Raw genomic sequence first — 19,578 nt, 5'->3', positions numbered from 1 at the left:
TGGGTGGGAATTGATAAAAGAAAGATACATCAACCCTACAAATTCACATTTGATGCATTGTATAAACATTTTATATTCAATCAATCACACCAGATTTAGATTATGGTTTGTTACTGCATGCATTGTTTGATATACATGCCCTAATTCTAAAAACACTTACTTTTTACTGACATGTAATCTTTGTACATATTAATGTAGTACAGTGTGAAATAGTGCGCATATAATGATTTGTATTCAATTGAAGCAGCATATACTACATATTTATTTCTATATATTACAATATTTTTTTGGATTTTTCGAGACAGGGTTTCTCCGTAGCTTTTTTACTTAACCTTTTCAATTATTAAGCAATCTACTCTATTTCCCCAAAGTTTACATTACACAAAATTATAATATATTTTCTATATGTATTTCAAAGTTGAAAGTCCTTAGTAAGGTAATAAGATGGAATTAATTAAGAATTAATTCAGAAAATTCAACAATGTGTTCAAAGCAGGAGAATAGTACTACTACTTGCTACTGAAATCAGTTGTAGATTCAACTGTTGCATTTGAATCACAACACAATTACAAAATGTAAAAACCCAGTTATCTTAAAAACTCACAAAAATTGACTAAACAACTAACAATCAAACATGTCAGTTACAGTTAGCAAAATCACAGTCAAGCTGATTAAGAATGACATTAATATATTGGAAAAATTTCAGATAAATTTACTTCATTGACCGCTAGATATAAAAATATTTCAGATAAATTTCCACATGCTGGTAATCAAGTATACAGACAGTAGTTGGAAGGACATTTCTGAGTTATTGCGCAGAATGATATATACATGAGAACCAGTCTTAAAAATACTGTTAATGATGTATTAAAATACATTAAGATCCTTAAAAACAAGGTAACGATAACGTGATTAAGCTATAATGTAATTTCCAGCATGGGCTGAAAGAAGAAATTGATAGAATTTTAATAACTAGAAGTCAGAAAAACATAGCAGGACTGGATAAATTGGGAGAGGAGATGAATTACGATTAAAGAAGATTGAAATTTGTAGTAAGACACTAAGATGGAGTATAGTAAAGAGGAGAAGTGTTTGTGGGAAACTGAGTCAGAAAAGTAAGAGGAATGAAAGCTAATAACCAAATGATCAAAAGATACTAGCTCAAGTCCTCACAGGTGTCTTGTTGTGATTTATATAATAATATCAATGTGAACAGACAGCTGTTCAAGACTCTTTCAAGGCAATATAGTCTCTAATATTTTTGATATTTATGCACAGTTAAGGAAAAAGTAACTACAATTTAACATGCTTAAAAGATTGTCATTCTAAATAAAATAACTATGAATGAGATATTTAGCAATTTATTATTTAAAGCAGAAAAAGGATAATCTGTTAATATTCTTTTTCACATTGAAAGATGAAATAACAATATAAATGGCTCCTGGGAATCTCACTCATGTCTCAGAGTTCATACTCATGGGGGTGTCTGATCGTCCAGACCTGCAGGTCCCACTTTTCTTTGTCTTCCTGCTCATCTACATGCTGACAGCCGCAGGAAACCTGGGCATCATCACCCTCACCACCGTGGACTCACGACTTCAAACGCCCATGTACTTCTTCCTCAGACACCTGGCTGTCATCAACCTTGGCAACTCCACTGTCATTGCTCCGAAAATGCTGGTCAACTTCTTAGTCAGTAAGAAAACCACCTTGTACTATGAATGTGCCACCCAGCTGGGAGGATTCCTGGTTTTCATTGTAGCAGAGATCTTCATGCTGGCTGTGATGGCCTATGACCGCTACGTGGCCATCTGCAACCCCCTGCTCTACATGGTGGTGGTGTCTCGGCACATGTGCTTTCTGCTGGTCTCCCTCACATACTTCTTCAGCTTTTTCACAGCCATCGTTGTGACTCCTTGTGTCTTCTCTGTGAGTTATTGCTCTTCCAATGTAATCAACCACTTTTACTGTGACAATGTCCCTCTGTTGGCACTGTCTTGTTCTGACACCTACCTCCCAGAAACTGTAGTATTTTTCTTCTCAGGGACAAACTTGTTTTTCTCTATGACTATTGTTCTTATATCCTACTTCAACATCATCCTTGCAATTTTGAGGATCCGTTCCTCTGAAGGAAGGAAGAAAGCCTTCTCCACCTGTGCTTCCCACATGATGGCTGTCACAGTGTTCTATGGCACGCTTCTCTTCATGTATCTGCAACCACGGACCAACCACTCACTAGACACTGACAAGATGGCTTCTGTGTTCTACACCCTAGTGATACCAATGCTGAACCCTGTCATCTACAGCTTTAGGAATAAAGATGTAAAGTGTGCCTTGAAAGAATTCCTGAAAAATCCATGCCAAAGGTTTAATCTTATATGAATTTGTAATTATAATTTTTCTTAAAGATTTTGATTACCCCTTAACAAATCATTCTTCAAAAATATTGTTAAATGCTAGGACATAAAATTTCAGAAGTAATAGGATTTGCTTATGTTATTTATTGTTTTATCCCATCTCTATGTGCCTAAATAAGGAAACCATGCAGGTAATTAATAAATTATAAAAATGTACATTTTAGATGGAATATCATATACCCAAAGGGCAACCAAGGGGCATAAATTTTTGCTTACTTGTTGAATTATTGCTAACAATCACAAATTCCTGGGTTCAATTCTAATATGAAACTGTCACAGTTCACAGAAGGACAAGAGCTCGCCACAGCACAGAACCTGGAGGGCATTGAAAATCCTATCTTAGAGGCTATCAAGACTCAGGATTTCCAGAGACATTCGGGATCTGAGCGAATATTATGTATAATTATATCTTTTGTTTTTACAGCAGGTTATGCATTCACCAAGACGTTAACATTGGCGTTTGCATTAATTTTATTCTTTGCAAAAATTGTTCATATATTTTACACCCTGAGCTGCAGTTTTATTTTATTCTTAATTATAAAGTGTGTAACAAAAAGTATTATTTTCAGAAGAAGAAAAATAGTGAAAGAAGTGTTCTGTTCATGCAGATATTTGATATGTGAAAAGCCAAATGAAATAGACTTCCCCTCAAAAAAAAGTCCCCTTTTTTTCCATACCTCTCATTAGCACATACATCAGAAAAATTTGATTTTTATCCTAAGAGCAACCTGGCAAGTTTTCATTTCATATTAATATTGTTATATAGAGCTATTTATGTAATTGTATCTGAAGTTTAAGCATTTTTATATGAATTTTTAAATAATGAATTGGAGTGAACATCACTCACCAAAATGTTGTCTTCCTGTATTCAGAAACCATAAAATACTCACAAAGGTACTTATGGCAGAAAGGCAGAAAGTAATAGCTAATCCCCAATGTGCACATGTGCATTGACCAGTCATAGTGAAGGGAGACTGAAAATGAAGTGAAATATGATTTCAGGGCTGAGTCGCAAAGGAAAATGTGTTCAGAGGGATGTAGGAAATCAAAAGAATTCAGAAAACATGAATCTATTAGATCAGTATGTGATCATTTCAGTTAAAAATGTTATGGTGTCCCCAAACCAATGGGGATTCCTGGATCAGAGTGACTTTGACTGTAGTCTGGCAGTTTAAGCACTGTAGGCATTGTTTTTATATATATCCTTTGTGTCTGTACTCTATATTCCTTGTGGGAGCTCAATAGTATTTTTCTATTCCTGGCAATCCATGTTTATAGTCTTTAGCATTGCTCTATTTCCAGACTGAAAATTGATCACCGTAAGCTTTACATTTACTATGGTGTGTCTAATACATATCCGTTCTCATTTCTGTTTATTTGAGATTATTATTGATCAAAGTAAAATCACATTTGAGTTTCCTCATCTCAAAACAATTATAATCACAGCAGCATGCTTTATTTTCTATAAAAAGTAACATTGGAATAAATACTTTTCAGCAGTAAAAAACAATGACAGCTTGAATTTTGCATGCAAATGGATGGAAATAGAAAACTATCCCGAGTGAGGTAACCCAGACCCAAAAAGATGAATATGGTAAGTACTCACTCATTAGTGGATTCTAGCCATAAATAAAGGACATTGAGCCTATAATTTGGGATCCTATAGAAGCTAAGTAAGAAGGTGAACCCAAAGAAAAACATATAGTTGTCCTGCTGGATATTGGAAGTAGACAAGATCACCAGGCAAAAGTTGGGAGCATTGGGGTAGGGGTGGGGGTGGGGATGGGGTTGGGGGAAGGGGAGGAGTGAGAGAGAAGGGAAAAAGGAAAGACTGGAGAGAGCTTGGGGGAGTGGGAGGGTAGAGATGGAGGAAAGGCAGATATAGGGGAAGGAAAGAAAATATTTACATTAAGGGAGCCATTTCAGGGTTGGCAAGAGACTTGGCTCTAGAGGAGATCTCAGGTGTCCACGGGGATTTCTCCAGCTAGGTCCTTGGACTGCAGAGGAGAGGGTGCCTGAACTGGCCACCTTGCTCCACTATCACACTGAAGATTATCTCGAATATCACCATAGAGTCTTCATTCTGGGAAGGATGGAGATAGAGACAGGGACCCTGATCAGAGCAACGGACTGAGCCCCCAAGGTCCAGTTGAAGAGCAGAAGGAGGGAGAAGATGAGCAAGGAAGTCAGGACCATGAGGGGTTGGTCCACCCACTGCGACTGGGTGACTGATCTAATGGGAGCTCACCAAATCCAGCTGGACCGGGATTGAATGAGCATGTGATCAAACCGAACTCTGAATGTGGCTGACAGTGGGGGCTGACTGAGAAGCCATTGTTAAAAGCACTGAGACTTGTTTCTACTGCATGTACTGGCTTTTTGGAACCCTAGTCTATTTGGATGCAAAGCTTCCTAGGCCTGGAGGTAGTGGGGAGGGCCTTAGACTTCCCACAGGGCAGGGTACCCTGTCCTAAGCAGGGAGGGTGAAGGAGGAGGGGGAATTGGGGAGTGGGAGGGGAATGGGAGGAGGGGAGGAAATGTAAATTTTTGAATGCAAAAATAAAGAAAAAGTAAATTATAAAAAAAATCTTCAAATTTTTAAAACTAAGTAACATTCTAAATAAATATTTCTCAAAATGTGACTTATGGATGACAACAAATTATATAAAAATCTCAATACTCTCTATTAGAGAAATATAAATAGTAATCCTGAGTTATAATCTTAGTGCAATGCAATGACCATGGCTATCATCAAACATGCACACACACAAGCATTTTGATGAGAATAATCATTAAGAAAAATGAAAAGAAAAAAAAAGAAAAATGAAAAGGCATTCCATAGAATATAACTTAGTTCAGGCTTTGTGGATAATTATATATTTCCTCAAATTATTATGAGTGAGAGTATTGTCATGAATCTCAATGACAGAACGCTTGTTCTGCATGCACAATCTCACTGCTTAAGCTTTAAAATAATTTCCATTTCATGTGATTAGCCAAAGAAGAAAATTCACTACCTTTTTTTTATAAAATAAACAAGTAAAACTGCCTCCTACATATTTATACTTATATCCAAAGACAATTATAACTTTGAGCTTGGAGCAGAAAAATCTGTTTTTTTCAGTGGGTAACAATGAACAGACTCATGGTCATAGTGCTGAGAAAAAGTTACTGATTCCTTTATGTGATAGAAATGTGGCACATTTCTCTAATAAATATTCCAGAGAATGTTATTCAGATTTTCACAATTTCTTTTTCAATGTTAAAAAATCATTAAAGATTGATCATGGGATTTGTAATAAACCATTAGCATTTTATATCTATTACACATTTATTCATTAATTTCTTCAGTATTTGGGGTAACATTTAAATTTTAACATCATTTCTTTCTTTTGAATTATATTAGAAATTAATATTAGAAAAATTAGTACTTATACTTGTGAATAGAAATAGGAGGACAGTGAAAAAACTAGAGAGTGTAATAAAAAATGACAATATACTGCACATTTTTCTTACATAGAGACTAGAGATTTGATCTAATATATTTATGTATGCATGCACATGCATAATGTTTGACCACACTGTGTGAAGATGTGCCACTGTTTTACCTCATCTGCTAACATATCTTCTGATTGGCTTAATAAAGAGACCAATGGACAGTAGCTAGGGAGAAGAGGATGGGCAGGGTGTCCCAGGAGAGAGGGGAGCTTGGGGAAGAAACTGAGGCAGGCAATTTGCTTACAAGATGTGTAGGAAGTCAGACAATGTACAGAGGAGAGGTATCATGCTATTGTCAGAATGCAGATTATTTTATACAGGTTAAAGTTAAGAGCTAATTGAAAACAATCCTAAACAAACACCAAGATTTCATGCTTAAGAATTTTCATGTCATTTAGGAGCTGGAAGTCCAAGAAACTCCACCTACATACACACATACATATTTGCATATCTTGAAATGGAATTATTTTGGTAATAGAAGAATATCAACAAAAATAGGTTTAAAAGTAGTGGAAAGGTAAATCATGTACATGTATGAATATGCCACAATAAAACCTTGTTTGGTATGCTTAATGAAAATAATTTGAAAAAGATGAAAAGGCAAAATGGAACTATTTTCATCATCTTATTTTATATTATTTATAAAATAAAATTTTCAAACAAAAATTTTGCATTAATTACATTTCTATTATTGTTATGAGACAGTGTCCAAGGCAACTTGTATAACAAACCTAAATATGCAACCATTTTATACAGTCATCTCTTCCCTGTGGAAACTTCAGTATTTCTTAATTAATTTGTCATACTGAGTTATAGCATTGAAGACACAAGAAAAAGTAAGTAGCCACAATCATTTAATCCACCTTATAGCACATTCAGGAACAGTTATATGCAAACTTTCTGTGGAAACTTGAATGAGGACTTGACTAATTGAGCTTACCGTTTGCCTATCCCTCTGGAATCAATGTTTTATTGGGAAATTTGTTTTTTGTGTTCAGGGACTTGGAAACAAGTAAATAAATTTCAGTGAGAAGTCTTCAGGGACAGGACAAATGCAAAACCTTTCATTTATCTTAAAATGGAAACACTGATGGTAGGTCTTGGTGGTTGCTCCATGCAGGTTGGTTGTACCAAATATTGTATTTATTATTAGTATAAATGCAGAGTCCAAGTGTCTTCCCAAAAAACTAATTTAAAATATATTCAAGCTGGAATTTTCATTTACCTTGCAACTTCAGCATCAATTCTGATTTCCCCTTTCAGGGATGTTAACAGACCTTGATAATATCCAATACATTTATTGATATTCTCAGGAAGAAATGATGATTAAAGAGGCATATTTTTCATAGGTACAGAGAGTTCTCCTCTGCCTTAGAACTTGTGGCTAGGATGTGTCTAAACTATCTCTGCAGGTAGTTCTACTTTTCTAGAGAATAATTGAAAAATTACTGATTTTGTTCTTCTCTTTTTTAACTTTGCATAATCAAGTGTAAGAAACCATAAAACTTAAAGATACTCTAGTGTTAATAGTTAGTCTTTTTGTTATAAAAAAAAACTTTTGGAAGATGTACAAAGACATTCAGTATTTTTTTTTCAAATGGTAAGGTTTGAGTCTTTTGCCCACCAAGACTTACATCTTGTTTCTAGAATACTGTTAATTGAGTGAAAAGACAAAATACATGTTGAGGACCCAATAGAATAAATTCTCGACATCCCAAAAATAAATTATGAACATTTTAAGTTTTATTTCTTAATCAACCCTGACACTTTCAGAGTTAATATGGGACAGTAACATGTTAACATTGTTTTTAATTGTTGAGCTATTGAGGTTTTGTGTAGTTTTGCTGATTAAATATTTCTAACTACAACTTAATTTGCATAAATATAAAAGTTCAAAATATAAAAACAAAAATTCTGGGAGAAATGTTTAAGTAACCAAGATACTGTTTAAAACAAAAAGAAAGCCTTATTCTGTTCTACCAGATACTCATTTCAACAGTATATATTTATAACAATGATGTTGTTTTTGGATATGTCTTTAGCCATTTTTCAGTACTTGGAGAAATTTGTAGTAATCAAAGATGTTAGACATATATAAGTAGTCAAACTCCAGGAAGGAAATTGGACAAATTCTTATAAAAATTCAATTAACTATTGCTTATTCTATCCTTGGTTCTTATTGTTAAAATAAGAATACATATATCCTCTGCATTGTTTGTCAAGGTAAATAATGTCTTGAGTTTCATGTGTACAACTAGACAGGAAATAGTCTCCTTAATGTAAGTTAGTCACAAGACGTCAAGTGTCAGCTAGCCTCCTATCAACACAAATGTGTATGAAGGCAGAGTGATAAGTCACAGGAAGTATGGGAGAAACAGGGAAACAGACATATCAACTTTTCAGATGTAGGATATATAGATTGAATAAATTGTATCTATATTATAAAAATATTCCAGATTTATATAGTGTTTTGTATTATTAAATACATTGTTTGGTATTATGTGACATAGCATTAAAAACACACAGTGTTTATTGACACATGGTATTTCTGCATAGTTATCGTACGATACAATAGGAAATTTTAATGCATGTACAAGGTCATTGTACAACACTGTAATCACATTTCCACCTACTCAAACATTTACCACTTCTCTGAGCAGGAACATGTTCTATTCATTTTTTATGTTATATTGTAATCTTCTCTAAATTTTTTTCAGTATACAATTCCATGATTTATTTATCATATAAATTTCAGGCTCAAAGATCCTTCACAGGAACAATTTATTACTGATCATTAATAGAGGAATATTTAAATGTAGAATAATTACAAATAAGATTTCTTTAGGATATAACCATATACATTTAAATAATATTATTTATTTTTAAATGTATCATATGTAGTTATGAATGTACTAAATTAAGTGGATAGACAACAAATAGTTCACAAAGCAATAAAAAACACAAATTCATAATGCAAAGTACCTGTTTTACCCAGATCCTCAAATGAGATTACTCATTTGTCTCATTATATGTTAAAATACTTGGAAATGTATTGCAGCATGATCCTGTGGAATAGTAACATACATAAATTTTCTTTATATAATTTTATTGATAGAGTATGTGCTTTACAAAAAAAGAAATATCTTATGCTCCATATTTTGCTTAATTGAAAGAATTAGAACAGATTTATATAAATTACATAATATTAATCATGCATAATATTATTTATATAAATAAATTTTATATGTAATATAAAATTATTAAGGGTGGTTACACATGTCAACAATCCTGCACCAGGATTGGGAGAGGGTAGGGTTGAAGATTTCATTTTAGAAGTCAGACTGGAATGTTAAGTGAGATCCAGTACCAAAAAAATATGCAAAACATTTTAAGTGAAATAAAAACAATTTAAAGAGAATATGAGTAAGCTGAAATCAAATATAGAAATAGATTCCAGAAGCAAATGATAAAAATTGATAATTAGAATTTACAATAGTATAGTATCTAACATAAAGGATGATCAAAAACTAGAGTTGAATTGGGGCAACAGAAACAGAAAACTGGAGGAGAAATCAGTGAAGGATACTCTGAGCAGTGGATTCTAAGAAACACATGCTCTGAAGTCAGTCTACAATCTATTCAAGCCTTTGACTGCTTGTCTAGTAAGGCAGATGTGTGTTAAGTGTGTGTGTGTGTGTGAGTATGTGTGTGTATGCATTTTTACATTTGAAAACATACAAAGCTTAGACTAAAGTAACCCGTGGAGTCTTATAGCAAGCAAACAAAGTATGTAAATAAATAATGCAAACCTTTCTAAACACTCATTATTCTCTGATGAAGATTTAGTTCTGGTTAAAACAAATGAGGCAAGAAATTACTAAAATTTATTATAAATAACTGTTTTGATTTTAAATATATCGATCCACAATAAAACATTTAACTACATATTATCTAATAGAGATAATAATTTTAACAATTTCTTAATACTTTTGTTTTCTATTGATTAGAAGATGTGCATAGCAGATAAATGGCTTCTGAGAATCTCACTCATGTCACTGAGTTCATACTCATGGGGTTATCCCAACGTCCAGAACTGCAGGTACCACTTTTCTTTGTCTTCCTGGCCATCTACACACTGACAGTAGCAGGAAACCTGAGCATCATCACCCTCACCACCGTGGACTCACGACTTCAAATGCCCATGTACTTCTTCCTCAGACACCTGGCTGTCATCAACCTTGGAGATGCTACTGTCATTGCACCAAAAATGCTGGTCAGTTTCTTAATCAGTAAGAAAACCACCTTGTACTATGAATGTGCCACCCAGCTGGGAGGATTCCTGGTTTTCATTGTAGCAGAGATCTTCATGCTGGCTGTGATGGCCTATGACCGCTACGTGGCCATCTGCAACCCCCTGCTCTACATGGTGGTGGTGTCTCGGCACATGTGCTTTCTGCTGGTCTCCCTCACATACTTCTTCAGCTTTTTCACAGCCATCGTTGTGACTCCTTGTGTCTTCTCTGTGAGTTATTGCTCTTCCAATGTAATCAACCACTTTTACTGTGACAATGTTCCTCTGTTGGCACTGTCTTGTTCTGACACCTACCTCCCAGAAACTGTTGTATTTTTCTTCTCTGGGACAAACTTGTTTTTCTCTATGACTATTGTTCTTATATCCTACTTCAACATCATCCTTGCAATTTTGAGGATCCGTTCCTCTGAAGGTAGGAAGAAAGCCTTCTCCACCTGTGCTTCCCACATGATGGCTGTCACAGTGTTCTATGGCACGCTTCTCTTCATGTATCTGCAACCACGGACCAACCACTCTCTAGACACTGACAAGATGGCTTCTGTGTTCTACACCCTAGTGATACCAATGCTGAACCCTGTCATCTACAGCTTTAGGAATAAAGATGTAAAGTGTGCCTTGAAAGAATTCCTGAAAAATCCATGCCAACGGTTCAATCTAACATAAGCGTATAACTACAAATCTGAATAAAATATTACAAATGGTTACTTTTGTGATGATAGAATTGCATGAATTATCACTTCAATTTAATTTTTCAGTACCATTCAGAGTAATGACAAACTTCATTTTCATCACAAACTTTCAAATGTTTCCTTGGAGAGGCTCTTTGCTTGGTATACATGGTACTTTGCTTGTAGAGATGAATGCAATTGTTTAATTATAAAACAGCTAATCATATAAGCCAATACCATCTAGTCAATTCCTTTCTTTAAGTATATATATATATATTAGATTTTGAACAATACAAAGTTTCCAGGGGCTGGAGGTTGAGAATACACACGTAGAGACAGACTAACACGCAGGCCTTTAAACACTGATACCAAAGCCCCTTTTATTAGCACCATGTAGGCTTAAATACACTGCAGTCAATGGCCAACAGGTGAAAATCTCATTCTCTGATCCTCTAAGCTAGACACAGCTTCTTGTAACTTTAATTAGAAGGTTCTAGGAGGGAAGAGCAGCTGAAGGCCTAGACTCATTAATCCCAACAATCAGAGAAAGGCCAGAAATCATTAGTCCCAACACAAAGTTGTACAACAAAGTTTGTGTGTGTGTTTAGACTCTGTTTTAATTTTTATAACTCAGATCATTGAGCCTCAGTAATTTTATTACACTAACAAAATAATTACCTAATTAATTTTAAATTAGAAACTTAAGACTTGTAATTGTTTTTATTGACCTTTAATATGTGAATATTGTTAATTTGAGAAACTAATGTCATCTTTGTAAATTCAAAGGCTTTTTTTGCTAGTTGAGTCCAGTGAAACTAATAAAAAAAAATTGAGAAACTGCTGAAGAACTTCAGAAATTCAAGAGAAAATTCATAAATAAACTTAAACACTCAGACAATAAAATTGACATTGAAATTAATGATCTCATTATGAATATATAAACAAAATACATAAGAGAGAAACAGGAAAGAAATACGTGAAATATTGCAGAAACATACATGTAAGAAGGATTCAATGTTGAGAATATGTAAGGAAATCATAGCTAACTATAGTAGGAAAGAAAAAGCTCAACATATTTAGACCTTCATTAGTGTTCTGCATACTCATTTCTAAAAATTTGGCTTACAAATTAAAAATAATATATGTAAAATACTCTCAATATTCTTAATTCTTTAAAAAGTAGACATGCAGACCACAATAAAATGCAATTAATTGCAGCGATAATGATTATTTTCAGAAGGGCAAACTTCTCATGAGACTCTAGAGAAAAAGAATTCAAACACTATAATCATCAATGTCAATTAGTGTATAATAAATTAATAAAATTTATTAATTTTTACAATGTAATGATTCCTAAAAATTGAAGAAAGGCATGGAATAGAGCTTAACAGTAGAGCAATTGTATACCATGCATACTAATCTGAGTTCAACCCACAGTGATGCAAATATAAATGAGAAATAAAGAGAACCATTACCAACTCTATAATTCCACTACTGTGTATTCAAGCGAACAAAAGTTTGCCAATTTGTTGGAAACTTTCTTACATTCCCTTGAATGTAGAAATCTTTGCCACAGTAGCTACCATATGAACAGTTTAAACGTTCACCTGCAGATTAGTAGATGGAAAATGCATAGTTATATATTAAGTGTCATTAGCCACTAAAAACATGAGATCATATCATTTGTAATTATTCAAATGATCATTGCAGATAGTAAGAGAAATAATCAAGGTACAGACAGACAAATATCGTACTTTAACATTCAAAAGAAAAACTGGAAAAATTCATTTCACTAGGAATTGGGGAGAATAATTAAGGTGGTAAGAGAAACTACAAGTCACAAAAATGGCACAAGGATATTCTTCAGTAACAGTAATATCCTGTTTCATATGAGACCAGGATACAATAAATGTAACGAATATGTCACCATGATGGAGGTTTATGATAACAGCTATTACAATTAATATAAGCTAATATAATAATTAATGTCAGCTGTAGCATAGATGAGAACACTACAGAAAGCCTGATGAATGTGTAGCAATCTTGAAAACATGCAGGCATTAAACTAATACCAATGGAGTCTCTCTCTAACCCCTCTTTTCCTGCTGCGTATGCATTTTTCTTACCTGAGATTAAACACGACTATTCTTTTATGAAAGTCAATATCCTTCAAGCATATTTTTTGCAGAAATTAGGTATGGTGTATTATAAATATCTGTATAGATAGATAATAGGCATATTAAGGAGTTCTAAGGAATATGTGGATAGACATTTTAGAGGATCTTTTTATCATTTTTCTCTCCTGTTTTAAAACTTTATTGAATGCATTCATTACAATTTCAAGCAAATTCAGGAAGCTATTCTTACCACTAGTCCATTTTCCCTCACTCTTGTCAGTACCGACCTTTCCTGACACTTCCCATTTTCTCATTCAATTCAAAACAACATTTTATCAGCTAAGGGATAGTGAACTACAGTGGTCAAATGGGATTTTCTAGTGCTTAAAGATACTTCAAACTATGGATATAGTGTGCATAGTAAGGCAAAATCAAATTAACTGATAATAAAGTAATAGTTATCTGTACAAAATAAATGATAATTCATTATGTAAGTTAAGTGATTTTTGAGTCATCAAACTGTGAAAATTTCTTGTAAGATACAAAAATATTGTTCCTTCTTTGTAATGATATTTTTTCTGCATGTGTCATTTTTCTGATTGATTACTTCCCATATCAATTTTTTTCACATTTATTTAACTGAAAAATTTGAGCTTCCAAACTGAAAATAACCAATAGAACCACTGAGCACAAAACCAGCCGATGGAGAAAATACATACTATGAGAAGGATGTTATAGAACTTTGACCGCTTAACGTAAAAAAATGTACATGGTATTGTGAATCTTAAACCACATGTGAGACTTCCCCTCAATTTCTTCTCAGTCAATTCTATGGGACATACTTCATAAATATTAAAACTGAAGAATCCAAACAATCATACTTGGTATTAAATTTTTAGATGAGATATTATGGAGGACCCTAATACATTACATGTGTGCTTCATTAGATAGAGGAGACCCACAACCCATCTAAATTATAATTTTGTCAAAATAAAGTTCTCTTAAACATGTTTTAAAATATTAAATGCAAAGTAAAATAAGAATATAATTTTTAAAATTCAAAGGAATAAGAGAAAGTCATTGCCATTTGATACATAATGCTACCGTGATAATTACAGCCACAACTTTTAACTGAAATGAAGACCTACTTTCTGAATTAGAACTAAAGCTTTAAGTCTGAGAAACAATTGGATAATATATTTCATTATAATATGTTCTTTCGTAAGAAGTATATTTCAAAAACTGTATTTTCAGGTAAAAATAACCTGTTTTCATTTTTATTTTTATGCACATTGATGTTTTTCTGCATATATGTCAGTGTAAGCTGTCATGTGAGTGCTGGGAATTGAACTCTGGTCATTTGGGAGAGCAGTCAGTGCTGTTAACCACTGAGAAATCATTTTAACCCTTTGAAGATAATCTTAGAAGATCAGTTATTTTTACTCTAGGCTAAATATTTACCTCTAATGGATGTTTTAAATGATATTAAATACATGATATTAGTTTTTCATTTGCAGTCAGTACATGACCGAAACCTTAGAAACTAGAAGCCAAAATTGGTCTCTTCTCCATTTTTTTCTCTGTTTAATTCATGAGGGTTTAAAACAAACACACAAGATAACAAATAAACAAAACAACAAAAAACTTAACCCACAGAATATGGGCATAAATACTGTATTGTAGAATATCAGTATTTGGAAAAAGAACTGTTCTGCCAAATCTCTTTTATTTATTGTATGACAAATAAATATATAAAAATCTACCTTTCTTTATCCCTTAGTATTCAGTATCACAATCTCACAGAAAATCTAGGCACTGTGTACCTTGTATCCTAGGTACAATGATTTTGCTAAATATAAACACACAGAAGCTTTATTACTTGCAATATAAATAAATTTAATTTAAAGGTTTGACAATGTTATACATAGTCCTTGTCACTTTTTTCTTCCATTTATTAAACACAGATTATTTGTTCATGCAATGTAATATGAATACAGTTTTTTCTCTGTCTACTCTTTCTAGTTCTTCCCAACCTCCTCTTCCATTTGTATCTACTCCCTTTCTGTCTCTCATTAGAAAAGAAAAAGATTCTAGAAGATAACAACAAAACATAATAATATAAAATGCATTAAGATAAAATAAACTATCAATTCAAAATTGAACAACCCAAGCCAAAATAAAATAAAAAAATCCCTAAGAAAGGGTTGAAGAATCAGAGACTCAACTCTTTACAAATGCAGGAGCTTCATTAAAAGAATACATAGAAAACTATACTCTATACACAGAGGATCTGATGATCACTCAAGTAGGCCCATTGCATGTTGCTTCAGTTTCTGTGAGTTCCTAATAGGTTTGCTCTGTTGTATTAAAAAGCCTTTTTTTTTTTTCTGCTGGTATTTTCAGTCTTCTCTGTCTCTCCCACTCATTCTGCCTCCTCTACTTCAGTGTTTTCTGAGGGGAGGAATTTAATGAAGAAACCTCATTTACAGCTGTGTGTTTGAAGGTGTGTGTGTGTGTCTCTTATCTGTCTATGTGTGTGGAATGTATTGCTTTGGGTCTCTGTATTTGTTCCCATTGAATATAGGGAAATCTTCTTTGATGATGACTGAATTTGGCAACAATTTATGACTATAATAGAATAAGCATAATGAGTCATTTACTTTTATGTTTATTTAGACCAGACGTATTTGTTTATACCTTAGGACTCTGTGCTATCTAGACGAGGGACTTTGGTCACCCATGCAGTATCAGGTATGGGTTCCATCATATGGAGTTGGCCTTGAGTTAATTCAAACTTTGCTTGGTTACTCCACAATCTTGGTGGCAAATTGCCCTAGCATCATTTACAGGAAAAAATAAATTGTGGATAAAAATGTCATAAGGTTGGGTTGGTGTTCACTCTTTTCTTCTGGTAACCTGCAGAGTACCTTTCCATGCCATGGATACTAGAACATGAAGGTGCAGGTTCTTTGTAGGCATCATCATGACCTCCATTTTCAGTTAGTTGTGTGGGTGTTGTCTTTATCAATGTGACCTTGCTGTTTTTGTGGGTAAAGAACTATTGTCTTAGTAACAGCATAGGTCGTTTGGGAATTTCCATGAGACTCTTTGACCAACATCTCAATTATAGAAGCATAGAGTGTGGAAATTTCATTCACTATATGAAAGCAATCTTAATGAAATCTCCAAATAATGAGAGGGGTGTGTCCTTTCCTTGTCATTAAAGAAAATTTAAGAACAGCAGGGAATGGGTTTCATCCTACCATTTCTTAATGTTGTAAATGTGTTGAATCACATCCCATATACAAGGAGGACAATAGGAAATTCAACGGATAGATCAGACCACCTGTTAGTCAAGAGAAAGGAAATCATCAGTCAATAGAGGATCAACTCTCCAGATCTATATTCTGTCATATTTCCACAAATTCCAAGAATATTTAATATTTGAGTAGAAAGAACAAAGAATTTAAAAAAACCTCTCAAAAGGAGAAATCAGGAATTTCTAACTAACAGAATATCCATTGCTGTAAAATAAATATATGGTTTCTGATAGATGTTATTATAATTTTGTTCAATGAAATTAAATAAAATATTGAAAATTAATAATTCATAAATTATACTTAAGCAAAAGTTTATCTATTCAAAAGATATTAAATGACTTTGAAAATTAAAATATATACTGTATCTACTTCATGAAGACACATTTATTTCAAGTACTTTTGTCAATTTTACAGTTGAGGTATTTCTCTATAAGGAAGAGATGAGTCATGAGAACTGATGAATTCTTGATAATTATAGATATACCATTAACCTGTCATTTACTGTCATTTTATTAAAAAAGTTCATAATACTAAACTCTTTTATCTTTAAAAGTAAATGTTAGGCATATGTAAATTGTTCTTTAACCAAAAACATGCAGCTTGCTTCAACACACGGTGGGAATCACTGAAAGTTACACTGAGATGTGAATAAATGAATTACCAAAATATAAAAAGCTTACATATAGGTATATGAATATTTCAAGTTAAATATAATAACGGAGGAAATAAACTGAATGCTGTGTAAGATAATTTCTCAGCAGGGAAATCAATCGGTCCCTGGATCATTAACAAATACTCAGAGACATTGCTCTCAGGTCGAAGATGTTTTGGGAATAATCAAGAAATTGCATTCAAGTTCTCAGATGCATAGTTTAAAAGTAAGAGCCATGTTGAAGCGCACTTGATTGCAGTTTGGTGGTTAACCCAACAGAAGAACACGAACCCTTTTATCATTCTAGGTGAGTGGTTTTAACCAGTTGTCACAGTATCAAATTAGATTGGCAGATTATTCCTGATGTCTTCAGTTTCGGATACAGCCACAATTAGGGTCATCATATTTAAACATGTATGTGCAATTTTTCACTTCCTAATCAGTCCTACTTCTATTTGTTATTTTTACACTAATGAGGAGTCTAAGAAAAAGTGAGCATTTTTTTTAATTTATCAAGTAGAATGCTATTGCAGAAAGTATGTTGTTATCCATGTGTGTGTTTTAATCAGAGAGAGTATAATCTTTCCAATAAAAAGAGCTTTTAAAAGGAGTTTCCAGTTGTTAAGTGAAGTCATGTCACTTTCCCTAGTTTTTATGAAGTTGTATTTTCATTTTTTTCTTAAACTGTTTGTTTTACTAGTATTATACAAGCCTAGATTTGTACCACTGTGACTCCATCCAAGAGCTGACACAGAAACAAATTATAATGGTTTTGAAATGTGGTTGTAGAAAACACACCACTAAACAAAGAGAGCAAGAGAGAGAGAGAGAGAGAGAGAGAGAGAGAGAGAGAGAGAGAGAGAGAGAGAGAGAAACAAGTGGGAAGAAAGCTCAACACATCTCAACATATCACAACATTTTTAAGGAAACTTCTAAGTTGTTGTTACAGAGAACCTTGAGTCTTGACTTATTCATTCCAGTCCTTTATGACTTACATATTATTCTTTATCACCTTGAATCCCACCTTCTTCTCAGCTAATTTTTACACTCTTAGCATTTTAGGGGGAAACACAATTCTCATATACACAAACATTTCTGCAGGGCAAGTACAAAATGGGTCAACATAATAAGTGCAGAAAGTAGAGACAGTTATTCACAGCCATACCTACAGGAGGAAGAGACAGAAAATCTCAAATGTAAGAATAAATTTGTATTTAGACTAACACAGATCATAATAACAGATGATAGATATATGGCAGGGTACCAAAAAGTCAGTCATCTGAACACACAGAAGCTTAACCAAGCAGTTGAGAATCATAAATAATGAAGTATAATGGATAATTGAAATCTTAAAATAACTAATTTTGTGAATAACATAAAATGTTTAAGGAGAAATTATAAATAATTTTGGAAATATAAGTAATTTTTTCCATGAAAGGAATATACTTAATAGCTAATGTATCTGTTCATAAAGAATAAAATACATATTAAGGTGGTAAAAAATCTTAAGAAATCTAGTTTACTGGTGGAGATTGATCCTGGGCTTAGTACTCAGCAGTAGAGGAAATACCTACAGGAATCATCAGAAGGCACACAATATTGATTTGTAGGTTGACGTTCAAATATAAGACTCACAGATTCCCACTGCATTAGATAAATTCGTGAGATATAGAATTTGTACATTATCACATTTTCGAAATTTGAAAACTGAGACAATTTATACTGGTTTATGTAATTCACAAATATGTACTGCAATTGGTATTTATCTATAAGATAAAGTTGTAGAAATTTATATATATATATATATACATACATACATACATACATACATACATACATACATGCTGGGGGATGGGGTAGCAATCTCTCCTGAGTTTTTTAGATATATTCAGTGAAATGTATTTCAGAAACAGGGATGTTTTTATTTCTGGCATTTTCAGCAATATTTACACACCTAGGCTGCTGAGTCTGATGTAGATTTTAAGTAACTGATTATTTTTCCTTCTCTTGCACCTTTCTTTCCTTTGGCTACAATGTTATTGGTTTTTCTCACTTGTTCACCTCAGTTACTCTACTTACTTAATTTTATAGTCTAGTTTAGTGTGATTGGTTGTTACTACCTACATAACGGGGAACCCACGTACTTCAAATCCTTTACCCAACCCTTGCTGTCTCCTGGAATCAGTGCTTCTGTCAGGTATGAGTGAGGCTGGTGAAGGATCCTTATTTTATTCCAGTCAGATCTGAAAAACAAAGGAGTAAGAAAGAAGCATAGGAGTGACATATTAGACCCTGCATATTCTAGCTACTCTGGAGGCTGAGGCAAAGGCATCATTATTTTCACAACTAAGTGAAACTCTGTCAATGATAAATAAGCAAAAGACCAGGGTTATAGCTACGTTTTTTTCTAGATAAATATCATGTTCATTAGGAAATTCTATAAAGTTAGCATATTAAGATCTTGTTAGAAAGGGAATAGATTTATCTTATTTTTGTATTGATTACAGACAGCAGCATGGAGGAAAATAGAGGTCAATATGTCGAATGACATACACAAGCAATAAAAAGTAAATTTTGCATTTTCAGATTGGTGG

The 19,578-nt window shown here is 33.3% G+C and overlaps 2 protein-coding genes across 2 annotated transcripts; both read left to right on the top strand.

Moving 5' to 3' along the window:
* The first annotated feature begins 1,434 nt into the window (after positions 1-1,434).
* LOC126497677 (olfactory receptor 8J3-like) lies at positions 1,435-2,382 on the top strand. Its single transcript, XM_050135852.1, has one exon. The coding sequence runs from the start codon at positions 1,435-1,437 to the stop codon at positions 2,380-2,382; it is 948 nt and encodes a 315-aa protein (XP_049991809.1).
* Positions 2,383-9,942: 7,560 nt separating this feature from the next.
* Positions 9,943-10,890, top strand: LOC126497780 (olfactory receptor 8J3-like). The gene has a single exon (XM_050135955.1). It carries the CDS (start codon positions 9,943-9,945, stop codon positions 10,888-10,890), a length of 948 nt encoding a protein of 315 aa, XP_049991912.1.
* Positions 10,891-19,578: the final 8,688 nt, after the last annotated feature.

This window comes from Alexandromys fortis, unplaced genomic scaffold (genome assembly GCF_014885135.2).
Source record: "Alexandromys fortis isolate MF-2015 unplaced genomic scaffold, M_Fortis_MF-2015_v1.1 scaffold_23, whole genome shotgun sequence".
NCBI lineage: Eukaryota > Metazoa > Chordata > Mammalia > Rodentia > Cricetidae > Alexandromys > Alexandromys fortis.
Note: the sequence above shows the minus strand (reverse complement) of the source record. Positions and strands in the feature narration are given on the sequence as shown.